Consider the following 17,158-nt stretch of genomic DNA (forward strand, 5'->3'; position numbering starts at 1 on the left):
CATTTGTGCCTTGCTGCTCCCATAGGGATGCTGTGGGGCTCTGTTTCTGTTGGAAAGATTTCAGGTTCGCCACAGACAGAGAACAGGTTTTTGCTTTCTGTATTGTGCTTTCAGCATAATTGATCGCATCAGGTTTTGTGTGCGGATGGACAGGAGTTTGCTCCACATCAGACATGGAATGTTAGGAGTATGGTGTGCACGGAGGATGTCAGTGCTGGTTTAGCCTCAGACGTGGGGTCAGAGCCTCTTCTTTGAACCTCTCCACATTCCTCAGGATGCGATGGGAGTGTTCTACCGCTTAGAACAGCCTGAGGTGACTCCTGAAGTGTCTCTTACGATGAACCTTCGGTACTATTGGATTCTCAGAAAAGAGTCTTACATTTTAGGTAGGATGATAAGGCACAGATAAAATGAGGTGGTGAAGTTGTATTGTACGGGCTGCTCCAAAAGTAATGCCTGCCGTTTATTTCCATGGGAACTGCACCGGGTGCAAAGAGCACAACAGCACAGTTGTGTGGAGCAGTGTCAGCTACAAAGCGCCGTGTCTCAGCACTGTCACTACCAGCAGCTCCGTGTTTTGGCCAGCAAAGAACAAGAGCCGAATGCGGCGCTGCTAAAAGCTGCATGGCCAGATCTGGGGCTTTTCTTTCCTGTCCGTGCCCCCAGTGCTGCAATGCACCACATCACTGCGCTCACACGCGCTGCTTGTGCTCCATCCACATTCACAAGTGGAGCTGGACGCCTCTGGCTGCCATTTCCCCGCACACTGAGGCCGTACATTGTATCGCTGCACACCCCGCTGTGTCACCCCGCCGCCACCTGCTGACAGGCACCACACGGGTCGGGTTCAGCTCTGCTGCCGTCCGCCCCCTCGTGACGTCATCGCGGCGCGACGCCGTCCTTCCGGCCGGTCGCTCGGTGTCATGGCGGCCGTCGGTGCTCTCCGTCAGACCGCCCGCCTGGCCTCGTCCAGCGCCCTGCTGCAGGTGCGGGCCGACCCGGGACCCCCGGCCCCGCCTCCTCCCGCTCCTCGCCCTCCTGGGTGGCGCCCGCGGGAGCCGGCCCGGCCCCCTGGCAGCGCTTTCCTCCCCCGTTCCCCCGCAGGTGCTGTTCCGGGCGGTCACCTTCGGGCTGAACGCGCTGACGCTGCGCTACCTGTCCAGGGAGCTCCTCGGCGTCGTCAGCGTGAGGTGACGCCGCGCTGCCCCGGCAATGGGAGCCGCCGGGAACCGCCTCTGGTGGCCGGGTTTCCTTGGCACGGAGCGGGGCCGACCCCGTGTCCCGTCGTGTCTCCCGCAGGCTGACGCTGCTCTATTCCACCGCGGTGTTCCTGGCCAGGGAGGCGTTCCGCAGGGCCTGCTTGAGCGGCGGCGCGGAGCGGAGCTGGGCCGCGACCATCAACCTGCTGTGGCTGACGTGAGAGCGGCTCCGCTTTGCTTTAGAGCTCACTCCTGGTTCCGGCTGGAGGAGGCGGCGGGTCCTGCAGCGGGACCTGCACGAGGCGGCCCGTGTCTGCAGCCCGTGTCTGCACTGCATGCCGTGCATGTTTTCTTCTGCTGACTCCACTGCCGTTGCCTGGAAGGCTCACTGTAACAGTTACATTGGGGCTATCAGACTCATAGCTGCAAGTAGTAGCTCGCACTGACAGGTTTTACACCAAAACTTGTAGCTACAATAGCAATGAGTTTGTCTGATCTCTTTCGACATACGTAAAGTACAGCAGCGTGGGAAATTTGAATCAGATTTTCTCTTGTTCTTTTTTCTGCTGAAGGAAACCTGACTGTTTTTACATTAACTTTTTAGAGTCCCTCTTGGTGTCTTCTGGTCTGTTTTCCTGGGCTTCGTCTGGCTGCACGTACTTGAAGTTCCGGATCCATCCGTGGTTCCTCACTATCAGGCTGGCGTGGTGGCGTTTGGCCTCTCTGCAGTTGTTGAGCTTCTAGGGGAGCCATTCTGGGTTTTAGCCCAGGCTCACCTGTTTGTAAGGCTTAAGGTTAGTAGGGAAGCTGTGAGCATAGGGCTGTGTGGGACGGAGAAACTTCGTGCTGAAAAAGTGACGTAATGGAAATGAAGACCAGATTCCTGAACTGGATCTGTGCATGTTCAGGGGTGCTTAAAAAACAAATGAAGCTATGGGTTGCTTCGTGCTGTACGATGTAGTCATAATGTATTTGTAACGTTAATTTGCTCCTGTTTAAAAAAGGAAGTTAATTTGTTTATAAGTTACTTCCCTAATGCTCATTAAATGTATAATCACAAGTGTTGCTCAGAGGGAGGCACAGACGCCTTCCACACTTCTGCTTTTCACTGTCGGTGTGAGGCTGTGAAATGCAGCAGCTGGGGTCACGATTGTGCCAAGCAGGATTTACTCCCATGTGGGTCCCACACAAGGGAGCGGGGCAGTGTGATGGGGGAAAAGTGCCCTATAAGACTTGAGAATGTGCAGAGATGCTGCAGCGTGAGGTGGTCAATGCAGCAGCAGAACTGTGGTAGCCACACTGACTGTGAATGCCTTACAGGTCCTTTGTGGGTTGTGTGTGTGAAACTGGAGTGCTTTGCCTTCCTGTAGGTGGTTAAGCTGGCAAAAATGAGTGTTGTCTATTTTCTCTTTCTTGAAGGTAATTGCTGAAAGCCTTTCGATAGTGTCAAAATGCACTTTGACAGTTATCTTAGTCATCCTTTATCCGCAATGGGGCCTTCACATTTTTTCCTTGGCTCAGGTAAGTTTCCTGTATTCTGTATATAAATTCTTGCTCTGAAATGTTCTTTGCTGCTGTCTGTGACATTTAACCTGCTAGATAACACTGAGGAGGTGAGAGAATGTTCCTCCGAGGTGAGGGTTTAAATGTGAAGGATTTTGGTGATAGACGTTACTTGGCGCGTTGAGCCCAGTCAGTTTAATGGGCACCTTTGTTGTGTGCCTAAAGGTACATTTTGTGAATAAGGTTGTTACGTTGTGTGTGCTTTAGCTGTTCTTGAGGGCAGAGGGCTGTGATGCTGATCTGCTGATTAAAATGAATTTAAATCAACAGTACTCTGTGTGTGGGGAGGGGAGTTACAGTAACGCCTTCAGCTAGGTTCAGAGTTGACAGGAGGAACTGCCTTCACTTCTCACTGAGTTCTCACTCATTCTTTGTTTTTTTCCTTCCTTGTCTTTCCAGCTTTTGTACACCAGTGTTCTGGTGCTGTGCTATGTGGTTTGTTTTGCAAAGTTCTTGGGGTCTCCTGAAGCAACAAAGAAGTCATTTCCGATTACAAGAATGAAAGGCCTGTTACCTAACTGGATGGCGGATAAGGTGGGTCACACAGTTCATTCTTAAGTCTTTGACGAGAGCGCTTTGAAAACTGGAGTTGATGGAGTGACTGAGAGATTATTTCTGCTCCTGGACACCATGGCTGGTTAGGAAGCATGGTTGCATAAAATTCCATTCACAGTTGTTGCATTCAAATCCTTGTCAGAAAACCACAGTGAACCTGGAGCTCTTTGTTTCTGGGCCTCGTTGGCTGCCTCATCTGTTGATTGGAGATGGAACATTTACAGTGTTAAAGGGAGTGAGCTGGTATCAGGTAGAAGAGAATCCAGGGTTGTCTTACAGAGCTGGTACTTCAACTTCTCCTCAGACAGAACGTGGTGGTGCACAGCGTCCTGCAGATACTCAGATCTCTGATGTCCTCCAAAAAGGAAATGGGGCAAAGAAAGAAATGAAAAGGCAAAGATGAGGAAGAGACTGAGAGATTGAGGACATGAAGGCAGTTCTGTCTTGTGAGGCTTGCAGGAGTGCTTTGAAGAGCACTGAAAGATGTACAGTACTGTGAGGGGCAGAGTTATATTGGTCTGCTAAACAACTTTTCCCCCTCTCTGGTTACTGTTGAGTGATTTACTCTGTAGAAAACTTATGCAGTTCCTTTGTGTATCTGCAAAGATGGTGATTTTCCACAAGGGAGAAAGTCAGCCAGACCAGGGTGACGCTGCTTCTTTGATTTTGCAGGCTTTCCTTAACTGGAAGGAAGCATGGCTGACTTGGAGCTTCTTCAAACAGTCCTTCCTGAAGCGGATTTTGACAGAGGGTGAGGCTCGATGTGTGGGAATGCTGGGGGAAGGAAAGTGGATACAGGTCACAAAATGGACAAGGAGCCTGGGAAGGCTGGGAGGGGATGGTGGTCAGAGCGGCACCAGCAGGTGTTGGCAACCCAGGTGCAGTTACGGAAGGTTTGTGGAGGATCAGAACTGTACCGTCCTGCTGGACATGTCTCTGGAATGCGTCCTGTTAGCAGGGCCTGGACACACACGGGGAGAGATGTGGGGGTTTGTCCTTACTTCTGTGTTTTCAACTTCAGGTGAGCGATACGTGATGACTTTTCTGAATGTGATAAACTTTGGCGATCAGGGTGAGTGTGGCGATGCTGTGCAACAATGACATCATTTTCTAGTTGCTCCTTTTTGTCTGCTTCTGAAAATACTGAAAATATTAGAAACCATTTGAAAATAACATGAAAATGTTGGAGGATTTCAGTGGCGCTGGGACGTTGAGGTGCATTTCAGAGAATGATGGGTAAATGGTTATTAAATATAACACACACCAAAAAACAAGAAACAAAACCAGAGCAACTTGTTTGAGGGTCGTGGATTTAAGGAATGCTTCTCCCTTGGATCAAAACTTGGCAGTTGTGCCTCTTCTGCTGTGCGTCTTGTTTCTGTTTTAAAAACTTGGAAGGAGGCAGCATAGTATCTGATACATTGCAGTTCCTTCTCTTCATTTTCTTGGCCCTGTTGTCTTCCTTTGCAGTCTGTTAGCTGTTACAGCAGGAACACTGTTGTTTGTAGCATCACATCTCCAACTGAATGTGCTCCATAAAAGCAGTGTCCTTACAGAGTAATGAATGGCAGCAGCAGTTCAGGTGACAGCACTGGCTGCGCCACAGGCTGATTCTCTTGCATCTGGATCTTTTATCTTCCTCTGTAGTAAGAACTGAAGGGGCTGCCTGGGGGTGTCTGGGGCTATTGCTAGATTTGCTCTAATGCTGCATTAAGTTCCACTGGTTCTCTCTTTGTTTATCAGAAATGTGGAATAGGAATTTGTGCCAGAAAAAAAGTGACAGCTTGTTGGTGTGTTTTGTTTGTGAAGGTGTGTATGATATCGTGAATAATCTCGGGTCGCTGGTGGCCAGGTTCATCTTTTTGCCTATTGAAGAGAGTTTTTATGTCTTTTTCGCTCAAGTATTGGAAAGAGGGAAGAATGTAAAGGATCAGAAGCAGGTACGTTTGTTAGTATTGGTTCCACATGAAATGCTTACCTTCTGTTGGAGATCAATTGTATCAGGAGTGTGACTGACGTGTGTTTAAATTACTGAGTGTAAAGATATTTGGAAAGAAACTTGAAGTGGAGACCATGCCGAAGGAGTCTGGACAAAAAGCAAATGGATAAAAAGGTAGCGAAGTAGGAGTTACGAGGTGCAATGACATAATGCTGCATTGTCTGGTAATTGAAGTTAAAATCCTCTACTCCAACAGCATGGTGCTTGTGCACCATGTCTGTGCAGCTGTGCTGAGGCAATTACTGTAGGTTCAATCTCTTTCCAGCAAATAAGTGGCACTTGACAATATTTGACTGACTTGAAAATACAACAGGCTGGTAAGCATTGAGCGCTTCAGAGGGTGCCCTTTCCAGAGGAAGACAGCTGTGTTTTGGCTGAGCTTTGGGATTGTTTGTGCAGTAACGATGGTTACATGAAGGAGAGGTTTCTGTATGCTCTAGAAGAAATTCTTGGTCAGATAGGAAGGTCCCAGTCAGCCAAGTGTCGTGTCTCACGTTAATGGTAGGCTGACAGAGGTGTACCTGTGTGTGTGTTTGACGTGGAGTGTTCATGGTGTGTTTGTGTGTGGGCTTATCCCGTGCACCTGGCAGGAGGTTTGACTCCTCATGAGGGGTGTGGGCAGCTGCATCTTACCATGTACAGAACTCACAAGGGGCTCCTTATGCTGTGGCGAAACTTGTAGTCCAGTGTAACAATGAAGACGTGGCCCTTTTGGTGATTCAGGCTGTGGCCCTGGGCAAATGCTGTGCTTTTCTTTGCTATTTACTGGCTGCTGTTTGCCCCTTTCCTTAAGCCCTGAAACAGAGCTGTCAATGGCTGATCTTTGTTGAGAGTTCTGCATATAATACGGAAGAGAATAAGAATACCTGAGCACAGCTGGAAGCCAGGACCAAGTGTGTAGGTGTGTCAATACCAAAAAATAGTCTTGGCTGTGCCTTGCATTGTGCCAGTGGACTTTTTCCCCCTGGAACAGTTTCTCTTGGTGACAGCAGCAGTTGTGCTGGTTCTAGTTCGTGTAATTGACTGCTGGGTTTTGTTGTTTTGTTTCTGTTTTTTTCTCCAGGATGATGTTGCTATGGCTTCGAATGTGTTAGAACTGCTGTTGAAGCTGGTGCTTCTGATTGGCCTTACCATTGCTGTTTTTGGATGTGCCTTTTCTCAGCTGGCTCTGGATATTTATGGAGGTTCAATGCTCAGTTCTGGAACAGGTAAAAAGCTTTAGCTGTGTTTTTTGTTTCTCAGCTCTGTTCTGAGCTCTTGGCTCGGTCAGCTTTCTGTCTGAAAAAAATCAGCTCAGGTTAAAAGGAGCTTCAAGTAGCCTCATTCTGGTAGAATTATTTGATTGCTTTGCCCTCCTGTAGATGCATGCATTTAGAATATTCCAACTGTAGCACCACAGCTCCCAAAGTTACCTGCAGGGATGCTTGCAGAGGCTGGAATGTAGCCCAGCAGTAGTTTTAACAATATTAGGAGGTTTACAAGGAAGGAAGGATAAAGCATTGGCTTTTCCTGACTTGTGTCACGTGTACCAGCTTATGGCCCAATAAATACAACCACCACTTTTGTGGAGGAGATCTTGTCTGTTACATTAATAGCTGCTGCCACCTTGTACTTTGTGTTTGGGTTCCCCTTGTTTTGTTTATTCTGTTTGTCATCTTGTCAAGATGTCCAGACCAGAAGCTTCTCAAAGGGACACAGAAGTTGCTGTTATCATTGGTGATAATGTTACAGCTTCTGTTGTGGAGTATGAAACTGTGGCTTTATAAAAGAAATAATGATCTCTTTATCCTTGTAATGCTGCTGTCTTTATTTTGTTGTAGGTCCCGATCTTCTCCGGTGCTACTCGTTGTATGTCCTATTTCTTGCTGTCAATGGAGTAACAGAATGTTTCACGTTTGCTTCGATGTGCAAAGGAGAAGTGGACAGGTGAGGAGTACCCCCAGTGCATCTGTGTGTGATTTGCATGGAGTTAAGCATGCAAATGGGGAACAATTGTTCTGCTTGGATATTCGCTTGGAAATGCTTTTCTGTTACTGAGAAGGCAGTTTCTTTTTGCAGTCGTTTTAAGGACTGTGTGCAGACCTCGATGTAAAAGCTTTAGTTTAAACCTTTGGGTAAAAAGGATCCGAACTGACAAGGTTATTAGCTTTTAATACACAGCAAACTGGGAAAGTAATTTAATGTGAAGTCTTATTTTCTGTACATGTACGTGAATAGAAGCTTCAGTTTTTAAGGTGGACTGCTATGTTAAACTCCTTAAAGTCTTGCAGCTGTTAAAACTTCTCAGTCACAGTTTCTATAGATCACATTTGGGATGACATGAGTTCAGTGGTTTATTGGCCTTGAGGAGAGCTCTGGACAAGATGACTTCCTGTGATGTTTTGCAGCCTGGATGTTTTCTTGGTTCTCTGTTGTGGTGTGTTGGCACTGCAACCTGATGGCTGCCATCGGACTTGTTTCACTTCTGTGGCTGTTGTCTATTACAGCTCTGTTCCAAATTAATTAGGCCTTTATTTTTTTTAGGTCATTAATTAAAAGAGATCCTCTTTTAGCAGTTTAGCAATTGAGCAATTCTTTTTAGATGTGCAAGGACTGCTTTTGTCCCCCTTTCCAAGTGTGATCTTCTCTTTAAAGCCACTGTTTGGAGCAGGACTAAGTGTCACCCTATTGAGCGTTATTGTTCTTCAGTACCGAATAGAGAAGGAAAAAGTCCTCAGTGTTTGATACTGCTAATTATTGTTAGTAGGTTTTCTGAAGTGAATGCACAGGTGAATAGTAGGATAGAATTTCCTTCACTTAAAGTAGTTGTTGGTTTAGTTTACTCAACGTATTTTTCATTCTTGTGCTGCATTTCTTTTCTCAGCCTTGCCGGCTGTTAGCAGATGACAGGAGTTGTTGCTCCCATGTTTTAGAAAGCGAATGGATTTTTATCTTCTGAAAATGAGTTTAGTAATTAAATAGTGCAACTGCATATGTTGTTTATATTGTTTCTTCTTCCTAGGTACAATTTTGTTATGCTGGCCTTGTCCTTCGTGTTCCTGTGCATCTCTTATTTCTTGACCCGCTGGCACGGAAGTGTTGGCTTCATCCTTGCCAACTGCTTTAATATGGGTATTCGCATTGCTCACAGCATCCAGTACATCTATGAGTACTTCAAGGAAAGCTCCTACAGACCTTTGACAGGCTTGCTTCCCTCACCGTTTTTAATACTCGCTTATGTCATAAGTGGAGGAATTACTGTTTATTCAGAGGTAAGTATCTGCCTCGGGATGTTCCTTTCACTGCGGAGGTTTGTCAGATGGCTTCATTACCAGAAGGAAAGAAATATTATCAACAGGAAAGGCTTACAACCATAGCCTTGGAGATTTCCATTACATCTTGCAAGGCTGCGTATAGATCTATTAAAAATGAAACAAAGACATGCAATTATATTGATCTTCAGATGTGTGCCTGCTTGCCTTCTCCAGGTGGCAGAGGACTGTGTACCTAATGAGTCAGACAGTTCTGCTGGCCATCTGTATATCCACATTCTTAGTTCTTGGTAATTGATGGTGATAGTGCAAAGAAATGGTCACTAAAGATTCGGTTAAAAAAATAAAAAAGCAGTGCAGGGGGAATAAAACAACAACATCTATCATGTATGTAGCTGGCCTACCTTGTGCCAACTGGTTTTCCTTCAGTTGCTGGTTTCCTTTGTTTTAGGCATTCTTCTGCTGCGATAAGGGTTGGATGTCAAGGCTGATTCACATCAGCATTGGGGCGCTGTGCTTTGCAGCTACCACCATTACCATGTTCTGCACAGAGACCAAGCTGGTCCACTTTGTCAGAAGCCAGTTCCTCTCCCAGTATATGAAGAAAGGAACATGAAATGCTCGTGGGCAGAATAATTCTTGTTCGTGGCTGCAATTATGGAGGGTTGTATTCTTTGCACGGGTCTGCCTGGATAAAGGTTTCCACATGAGTTTGTTGGAAGTATTGATAGTGACAGTATAAGTGGTTGCTGACTAAACTACTCTGTACAGTGAAAGAGAGCCGAGTAATTTTCTCTTCATGCATCATTCGTTCTTAGCTTTTCTTCCAACAGCCTCGTTGGTGATGAAGGTCTGTAGTGCACCTGCCTGACATGAACTGATGGCCAGAATTAATGTGGGGAGCTCCCATTCTTACTGGTAGGGAGACATATATGAAGGCATTGTATGGCTTACGTCTTAATTAACATGTAATTAAGAATACCCTTATTGAGGATGGTGGGCTGTTGAAAAAGTTAGCAAAGAAATGGTTTGATGTTGAAAAACAAAAACCAGAACCAAAACCTGAAGCAAACACTGGAGCGAGGACCAAGCACGAAACCAGTACCAAAGTGGAACGTAATGCAGCGCAGAAAAACCTGAGTTATCGGTGCCCTGAAGTGAGAAGCATTAAACAGACAGTTCTGGTACTTGCAGGGAAGCTACTGGAATATGCAGCGTGTCCAAGTCCAAGCTGGCTGTGTGAGTTTACTTCTGTCAGCATCATTCATGTAAGGAGAGAATCGATTAGCTTGTCAGAAATGCTCTGAAGCTTTTCTCTAGACAGAAGTGTGGTGGGTTTTTGAGCAGTGCCGAACAACAGCTGTGAATTACAGTCACGTCCAAGTTCCAGAAGGTAGAGTTAAATATCATTGACTTCACTGCTGTTCTGTTCCTACCTGAGGTGATCAGTGCAGTTATGAGCAGATTTGTCTCGCCTTTCTGCAAAGTGGAACGTTGTGTATGTTGAATGAGATTTCCTTCTGGGTTTGTGCGTGTTGGATCTCTTGCTTTTGGATTAAAAAAATGCTGCTTTTTCTTACAACGAGGTTTTTCATCTGGTTGCTCCTTTTTGTGTTTGTTATAAACCTTTGTGTTGATTTAATTTATTGAAAATGTCAATGCTCAGAAGCAATAAAGCATTGAATTTTGTTTCCTAAGGGCGCCATGTCGTATTGCTGGTCTAAGATGTGACTTCAGAGCATACGAGCAGCACGTTGTAACAACCAGCATTCCCTTCACATGGTTTGAGTGGAGCAGGAAATGCCGAGTGTGCTGAGACGTACAGCATGAAGACTTCACTGTCATCACATAGCAAACTCCACAGGTCCTGAGACAGCTCTAGAAGCATCTTCACTTCCAATGGCAGTGAGGAGTTGGTACCAATGGACAGAGCTGACGGGGTGAAATGCTTTCTGGTATCACTGTGGTACCGTTAGAAATGTTTGGTTCTGTTAGAAATGTTTTCTTAACTGTTGCCTCCAAATCCGGCGACAAGTCAAGGCTGAGTGTGAAAGTACCGTGCCTCCGCACATGGGGAACAGATGAGACTCACACACAGTGCGTAATGCCAAAAGAACGAATTTAATGCCTTGCAACAAATAGTATATACCGGTACATGTGACCGCCCCCATCAGGTACTTGTGACCTCCCTGACTCCAGTCCAGGTGCACCCAACAGCTTTGTCTCAAGTGATGCACGGTCATAGTTTACAAATCCTGATGAGCGGGCTGAAAGGAAGTGATCACACTATGATACAGGAACATCACCTTCACCCGAGATTTCTGTCCAGGTTTTGTCTTCTCCAATTTAGAAAAGGCTCATTGGTAGGCTAACAGCATTGTAACCAGCATTACTAACACATCAAATGCCTATTCCCATAGACTCCAGCATTGGTAACATTAGATCCTATTTGATTCACATCCAATTTATTAATAAAATAGAAGCACACTGGATAATAACCTGGATAATGCCTAATAATTGCAGTTCCTGAGACTGCATTGGAAATGCTAGAAATTCTCCCATTATGTCGCTCCGCTGTTATCTGCAGTATAACAGGTTACAAAGCAGCACACGGGCCCAGTCACTATGAAAACTGGATACTAGGGCCAGTCCTAACGACTCCCATTTACTTTCCAAAAGCACAATTTGTGCGGGCGATGGGGCAAAGGGAAGTGATGTGCCCGAGGAGTGGGGCTGAGCAGCAGGCAGGAGATGCTGGGAGCTTTGCAGGGCGCTCAGCTGTCTGCCCGGGAGGAGCGCCACCTCCTCCATGTGCCACGGAGCCTGGTGGAGAGCTGCCCAATGGCTCCTTGTGGATGTGGCCTCGTTTCCTTCAGGATCTTCAGCATCTGAAGGGCCAAGGAAGCGACAGCTGGACTGGGGTCATGCTTCATTCCCTGAAGGCCTGCGATAAGAGGAACAGAGAGGCATGATGACCCAGCTCTCCCCTCTGGCAGGAGGGAGCGAGGGACAGGCATGTCACCTGCTGGCTGCCCCAACATCCCACTCCCTGGCTTACTTTGGTAGATGTGCTCTCTGTCAGCCCGCTGCTCATCCCTCATGTGCCGCCCTAAGAGCCCTGCGAACACAAAGCCCCGTCAGCGACCCCCGCTGTTCCGTGGGTGCAGCATGGAGGGCCGGGGATGGGGGAAGCTCAGCCTCGTGGCTCACCGATGAACCTCACGGCCTCCAGTCGCAGGGTTTCCTGCAGGCTCTGCAGGTAGAGCAGGCAGTCGCCCAGGTAGTCCTGCGCTGCACTCTGTCTCCTCCTCTTGGTCAGCTGAAGAGGGAAGAATGTGAGGTCAGTGCAGGCTGGTCCCGACCCTGTCCTGGGGTGTGGGAATGGGCATACTGTTGCGCATACTCACCATGCAGTCGCTGATCTGCCAGAACTGCTCTGTCTGCACCAGGTGCTCCAGCTTCCTCCAGCGCAGGAACCGTGCAGCACCAAGGAGGGCTTTCTGGGAGGCCTGCCAAAGAGCTGAGATAGCACCGCAGCCCGAGCAGCCGCAGAGCCCGTGTCCCCAGAGCCCCTCTGCAGGGAGGATGCAGCAGCAGGGGCTGATGCTGCTGTGGGCTGCAGTACTCTTGATGTATGGGGGGCACCACGGGAGCAGCATCACCCTCCCCCAGATGAACCTGATTCCCACCTTGGACACGTTCTCTTCCTCATCGTGCAGGTGTAGATACAGCAGGACCAGGTTCCTGCACACCGTCTTCTGCATCTTCCTCTTTTCTTGGCCCTCCACAAAGCTCAGCGTTTTGAGGAAGAAGTCGATGGAGAGCTGACGCACCGTGCCGGACTCCTGTGGAGGAGGAAGGAAGGACATCTGTGTCAGCAGCTCCAAGTCCATGGCAAGCAGGGACAGCACCACCAGTGAAGTGGGGGCAAAATCTCCGAGCTGAGAGGATGCAGATCTTGAGGATGCCCTCAGAACTGCTCCAAAGTGTGCAAGCTCTGCCCAGCGGAAAGTCTGCCCAGGACCACGCAGTGCCTGAACCTGGTGAGCGGCCAGGAAAGTCCCCTGGTGCGCTGTCACAAGGCAGCAGGCATGGGCACGCTGGGCTGGCAGCCACATCCCTCGTGTGCTGGACTCCCTATCATCCTTACATCGTTAAGCAGAGCTGGGAGCTTGCCGGCCAGCTCCAGAGCCATGACGCTGAGCTTAACCTCCTTCAGGAGGTGCAGCAGGTTGCTGAATATTGGTAGGGCCGTGGCACGGATGTCACTATCTGCATCCTGCAGCTGCTCCATGATGCACGGCAGGAAGATGATCATTGTCCTTGCCTGTGGGGAAAAACACCCCATCCTTTAGGTATGGCAGCAAGCGTAATGAGGGCAAGGCTACTCCAGTACCAGCCCTGAATAGCAGGCAGTGATGGGGTGGGCAGAGCGCACCAGCTCCTCACTGCCTGAAGAGTTGCCGAGTTGTACATGGCCCCGCTACAGCCCCATGGCAGGCCCAGCCCAACCTGTGGCATTCCTGGCCACCCCTGCTCACCGTGTCCTGCCTCTTGCTGAGCTGCAGGATGCCCCTGAGCACCAGCTGCTGCATGCCCACCCTCTTGCTCTGCAGATAGTGGGCAAAGATTCCTATGATGCGGTGCAGCTCTTTGCTGAGGTCCATGCATTCCAGCATCTGCAACAACACACGTGGCTCTTAGTGCTGGATCTAACAGTCAGCTTGGGGAAAGACAGCAGGCCCCGAGGGAGGCAGCAGGGCTCGTGCTGCCAGTGGCCTTGCAGCCTCCAGTGTTCTCTGCTTCTGCAGCTGTTGCTCACCTCAACGAGGAAGACCATGGCCACCATATCCCAGGAGTAGAAGTTGGTGCTGAGCAGCTCAACCAGCTGCTGGAAGATGGGGTCACGCAGAGCAGCAGGCAGTTCCCTCATCACCCTGCAGGGATAAGAAGGCACCGTGAGCCCTGAACCAGGCAGACGCAGCTCTGGCTGTGCAGCCCTCTTGCCACTGCTGCAGGGGCCACAGGCTCTGGTGCTGTGGCTGCAGTTTGGCTGAGAACTGGGGACCCCCGTGACACCACAAGGAAGGGCTCCCACCTGGCCACCACCTGCACACCCTGGAGGTGGGTCACAGTGCTGAGAAGCGCGTCCCAGCCCCCCTGCTCCTGGATGGCCTCCATCTGCTTCTGGAGGCCCACGCTGCAGAGCAGCACCTTCAAGGACTGCACCGCGGACCTGCAGGTGGAGAAGGGTGCGAGTCACATCAGGAGCCCCAGCACCGGGTCCCTGGGTGCAGCAGGGGGACGGGGATGTGGCACCTGATGGGAGTGAGCTGGTGCTGCTGTTGCCCCTCCCAGAAGATTTCCACCTCCTGCAGCGTCAGCTCCGTGGTGAAGGACACTTGCAGGAGAAGGGCTGGGAAGAGCTGGGGGAAGATGGCTTCAGCCTCCTTGAGGACCAGAGGCAGCTGGAGTATCTCTGGTAGGATCCTTGCTGCCTGCAGAAAGCACCCGGATATGATTCTTGCCCTGTCCCCTGGGTTTCCACCCCGTCTCTAGAAGTGTAGGGATGGAGAAAGGGAGGGGGGGGGAGGGAGACCCCCAGAGCCCCAGGCAGGTCTATGGATGCATCCCAGGGCAGGAAGAAGGCTCGGGGGTGGACAGGGAAGGGGAGTGGGGACTCAGCTGGGGTTCAGCTGGGTGAATGAGGAACTCACGGCCAGGGCAAGGACACGTGGCCTCTCCTTGATGAATGGGGAGGTGTGCTGCAGAGTGTGGTTTATGAGCACTTGGAACACCTCCTGCAGCACCGTCTTCACGGTTGAAGACTCCGAGAGCATTTCCCTCCACATGGTGACAGCAACTCTGCAGGTCCCCAGGGCTGTCAGCGTGGCTGCTCCTGCCTGGCTGATGGCCGGGGGGTGGGGAGGGGGGGGGAGAGGAGCCCTGAGGGCTGTGGCCCCATACCTGGAGCAGGTGAGAGAGCAGACCAGCAGGCTGCTGACCATCTCCTTTGGGAATTTGCTGGCCAGCACAAGCAAGGCCCTGCTCAGGCTTTCAAGAGCTGGCTTGGCTTTGATGGAAGGCAGGCTGCTGTGGATCGCCTTCACAATCTTTTGCACCTGGAGGGGGGGAGCATGGGTGAGAATGGGATGGCACCAGAGCAGGGCCCTGCTGCCATCCCCACTGCTGCCTGCCGGCCAAGCGCAGTGCCAGGGATGGAGCAGAGCCCCCAGGGCTGGAGCGGAGGCAGCAGCAGGTTCCCACCTGCTGTGGAGGGAAGCGAGCCTCTCCTGCGAGCACATCCACCATGTGGGCAGCCAGCTGGGTGCTGTGGAGGCTCGGTGCTTTCATGCTCTCAATGGCTGTGAGTAAAATGTTGACCTTTTCAGGGTACAGGAGGTATTTCAGAAGGACCTGTGGGAGGGAGGAGAGGAGGGATGACTTATCCTCTGCTTGGCTGCTCAGCTGTGCAGGTGTCCCAGGAGAACTGGGAGCAGAGGCTGTGCTGGGTGATGCCAGGGATATGAAGCGTGAGGGCCCCAAAGGCACCAGGGCTGCTCGGGGACAGTGCGTGCACTCTTCCTGACACTGCAGGCCTGGGTTCTCCTGTGGGCTCAGGGTTTGCTCTTTGTACCTCGAAGATATTTCTGGCTCTGTCCTCACGGGAAACCTCCTGGTGGAGCGAAGTTTGGCTGTCCCAGAGCTGTGGTACTGTGCGCTCCTCCGGTTGCCATGGCAGTCCTGGACAGGAGCACACACGGTGTCAGTGAGGGGTCTGGGCATCTGGAGGGACCTAGCCCAACACAACTCCTCTCACTTGGGGCAGCGATGAAGATGAAAAGCTGATGAACAGCATTAATCGCCTCATCTCTGGTCCTGTCATCCGTGGAAGTGCAGGACAGGATGAGGTGTCCGACCAGCTTTCCCAGCACGGGGAAGCGTTGGTTCTCCTGGCACTTGTGCTGGAACACCGCGGTTCCAACGAAGCAGGTGCACAGCTGGGGAGAGAGGCAGCACGGCTGAGTGGGCAGCAGGGCCCAGCCCAGGCTCTGTGCAAGCCTGGACACAGGTGGGCTCTGGCTGGGGAGCCAGGATGTGGTCCCAGAGCTGAGCGCGCCGGGACTCCCTACCTCAGGCAAGACGCAGGTGTTGCTGAAGGCGAGCAGCCTGGCAATGCACACCACAGCCCTCTCCTCCACGACCGCCAGCTGGCACGTGGTGAAGGGCAGCAGGAGCTGTGGAGAGAAAAGTTGCTGTTGTGCCCACAGCACGGGGCACTCGTCCTTCCCCTTGCTCCCCAGCTGCAGCGGGGTGGGTGGTTGCGTCCCTGTCCTGCTGCAGCCCTGCCATCTTCCCGCTGCTCCCCACCCATCCCTCTAACACCACACGGGCTAGTTTTGGGCCAGCACCCCCTGCCCGCAGCAGGCCCTGGGGGGACCTCGTGTGGATCCCTCCTTTGTGGCCTTGAACCATCCCCACAAACCCCAGCGTTGCCACATCCAAACCTCCATGATGTTCTGCAGCTCCACGAGGACAAAGCGGCCAGCGCTGCTCACCAGCACCTGCAGCAGGTGGTGCAGGGCTTCCATGGTCTGCAAAGGAGGACAGGGGTCAGGGCGGCCTGCCCTGCTGCGTCCTGCTGGCAGCAGAGGGGCATCCCGGGTGCTGGTGCCCAGGAAGCGTCCCCAGGGCTCAGCTGATGCGCACCTCCACGTAGAGTGCCGCATCCAGGTCCGCGTCGTCCTCGTAGCAAGGGAGGTGGAGGACGCTGCCGAGGCAGGCACGCAGGAGACCGTTCTTCTCCTCTGGAAGCAGCCATGCTCCACTGCGAGGGGAGAGAGGGCAGAGGTGTGATGCTCCGCTCAGCACCCTGTGCCCTGCAGCCTGTCCCACTCAGGGCCCCGGCTGGGACCAATGCCTCCACGCTGGCAAAGCCGTGCTGGGGCAGTACCTCATGGCGGCGATGGTGCTCATAGCCTGCTGCCGGAGCTCCGTGTCCAGGTGCTCGGCGGGCTCCTCCTGCAGCAGCGCCTGTGGGCACAGCGGGATGGGATGGGATGGGATGGGATGGGATGGGATGGGATGGGATGGGATGGGATGGGATGGGATGGGATGGTGCAGTGTGCCCTGCTTTGTGTGCAGAGCCCAAGCACCCCATCCAGGCCCCCAGTCCTGGCCCTCGTTCAGGGCTCCCCAGTGACCTTGCAGTTGAAGGGCTGTGCCCTCAGCCCAGCCTTGCAGTGCTCCATTACCTCAATGCACAGCACCACCTTCAGCACGTAGTCACACAGCTGGCTGTGGACCACGCTGTCCGTGATGGCAGCTGTGCAGGCAGTGCGGACGCAGGCCAGAAAGCACAGCTTCTGTTCCTGTGTCTGAGACAGGAGGGGAGTTACAGGGGTTGGCATCGGGGGACCCCGGCACCCTCTGGGCACAGCCGGGCAGGGGCAGCCATGGAAGCACAGAGTGCACACTACCTGCGGTCTGCATGCACAGCAGGCGTCGATGTAGCTCAGGGGATCCTCGTCCTGAGGTGACACGACGGAGGCAAAAGGATCCTCAGCTGAGCCCACGGGCCCCTGCTGGGG

General features: G+C 51.5%; 2 protein-coding genes and 1 long non-coding RNA gene across 5 annotated transcripts; 1 reads left to right on the forward strand and 2 right to left on the reverse strand.

The window, feature by feature from the left end:
• The first annotated feature begins 496 nt into the window (after nt 1–496).
• Nucleotides 497–10,264, forward strand: LOC146760267 (man(5)GlcNAc(2)-PP-dolichol translocation protein RFT1-like). 3 transcript variants are annotated; one of them, XM_085550760.1, is made up of 12 exons: nt 497–986; nt 1,105–1,190; nt 1,300–1,416; nt 1,804–1,993; nt 2,619–2,720; nt 3,162–3,296; nt 3,990–4,389; nt 5,127–5,257; nt 6,380–6,524; nt 7,137–7,242; nt 8,318–8,567; nt 9,019–10,264. In XM_085550760.1, the coding sequence occupies exons 1-12, from the start codon at nt 924–926 to the stop codon at nt 9,181–9,183; spliced, it is 1,890 nt and encodes a 629-aa protein (XP_085406886.1). In that variant the 5' UTR covers nt 497–923; the 3' UTR covers nt 9,184–10,264. The 3 variants fall into 3 exon arrangements, with proteins under 3 accessions (XP_085406886.1, XP_085406887.1, XP_085406885.1); XM_085550761.1 differs by lacking the exons at nt 3,990–4,389; nt 5,127–5,257; XM_085550759.1 differs by lacking the exons at nt 1,105–1,190; nt 1,300–1,416.
• A 746-nt stretch (nt 10,265–11,010) lies between these two features.
• Nucleotides 11,011–15,733, reverse strand: LOC146760268 (maestro heat-like repeat-containing protein family member 7; the record flags this gene model as incomplete). The annotated part of the gene is made up of 15 exons (XM_085551397.1): nt 11,011–11,511; nt 11,626–11,685; nt 11,778–11,886; nt 11,975–12,076; nt 12,257–12,412; nt 12,718–12,894; nt 13,109–13,246; nt 13,390–13,504; nt 13,666–13,803; nt 13,887–14,065; nt 14,285–14,432; nt 14,535–14,689; nt 14,835–14,984; nt 15,205–15,311; nt 15,388–15,733. Coding segments are annotated over 15 exons (2,250 nt in total), but the record flags the coding sequence as incomplete, so codon positions are not given.
• A 36-nt stretch (nt 15,734–15,769) lies between these two features.
• Nucleotides 15,770–16,453, reverse strand: LOC146760269 (uncharacterized). Its single transcript, XR_014947404.1, has 3 exons — nt 16,278–16,453; nt 16,076–16,162; nt 15,770–15,805 (listed from the first exon to the last, which is right to left on the reverse strand). It is a non-coding gene; the product is annotated as an uncharacterized LOC146760269 (long non-coding RNA).
• Nucleotides 16,454–17,158: the final 705 nt, after the last annotated feature.

The sequence above is a fragment of the Coturnix japonica genome, chromosome 6, assembly GCF_054131305.1.
Source record: "Coturnix japonica strain WE chromosome 6, WE-NBRP24, whole genome shotgun sequence".
In the NCBI taxonomy this organism is placed as follows: domain Eukaryota; kingdom Metazoa; phylum Chordata; class Aves; order Galliformes; family Phasianidae; genus Coturnix; species Coturnix japonica.

Excerpts from the sequence above, each read along its gene's own strand:
- LOC146760267 (XM_085550759.1), top strand. The coding sequence starts at position 625 with ATGGCCAGATCTGGGGCTTTTCTTTCCTGTCCGTGCCCCCAGTGCTGC. Across the intron at positions 987-1,803 it reads CGTCCAGCGCCCTGCTGCAG|AGTCCCTCTTGGTGTCTTCT; the intron begins GTGCGGGCCGAC and ends TTAACTTTTTAG. Across the intron at positions 4,390-5,126 it reads GATAAACTTTGGCGATCAGG|GTGTGTATGATATCGTGAAT; the intron begins GTGAGTGTGGCG and ends TTGTTTGTGAAG.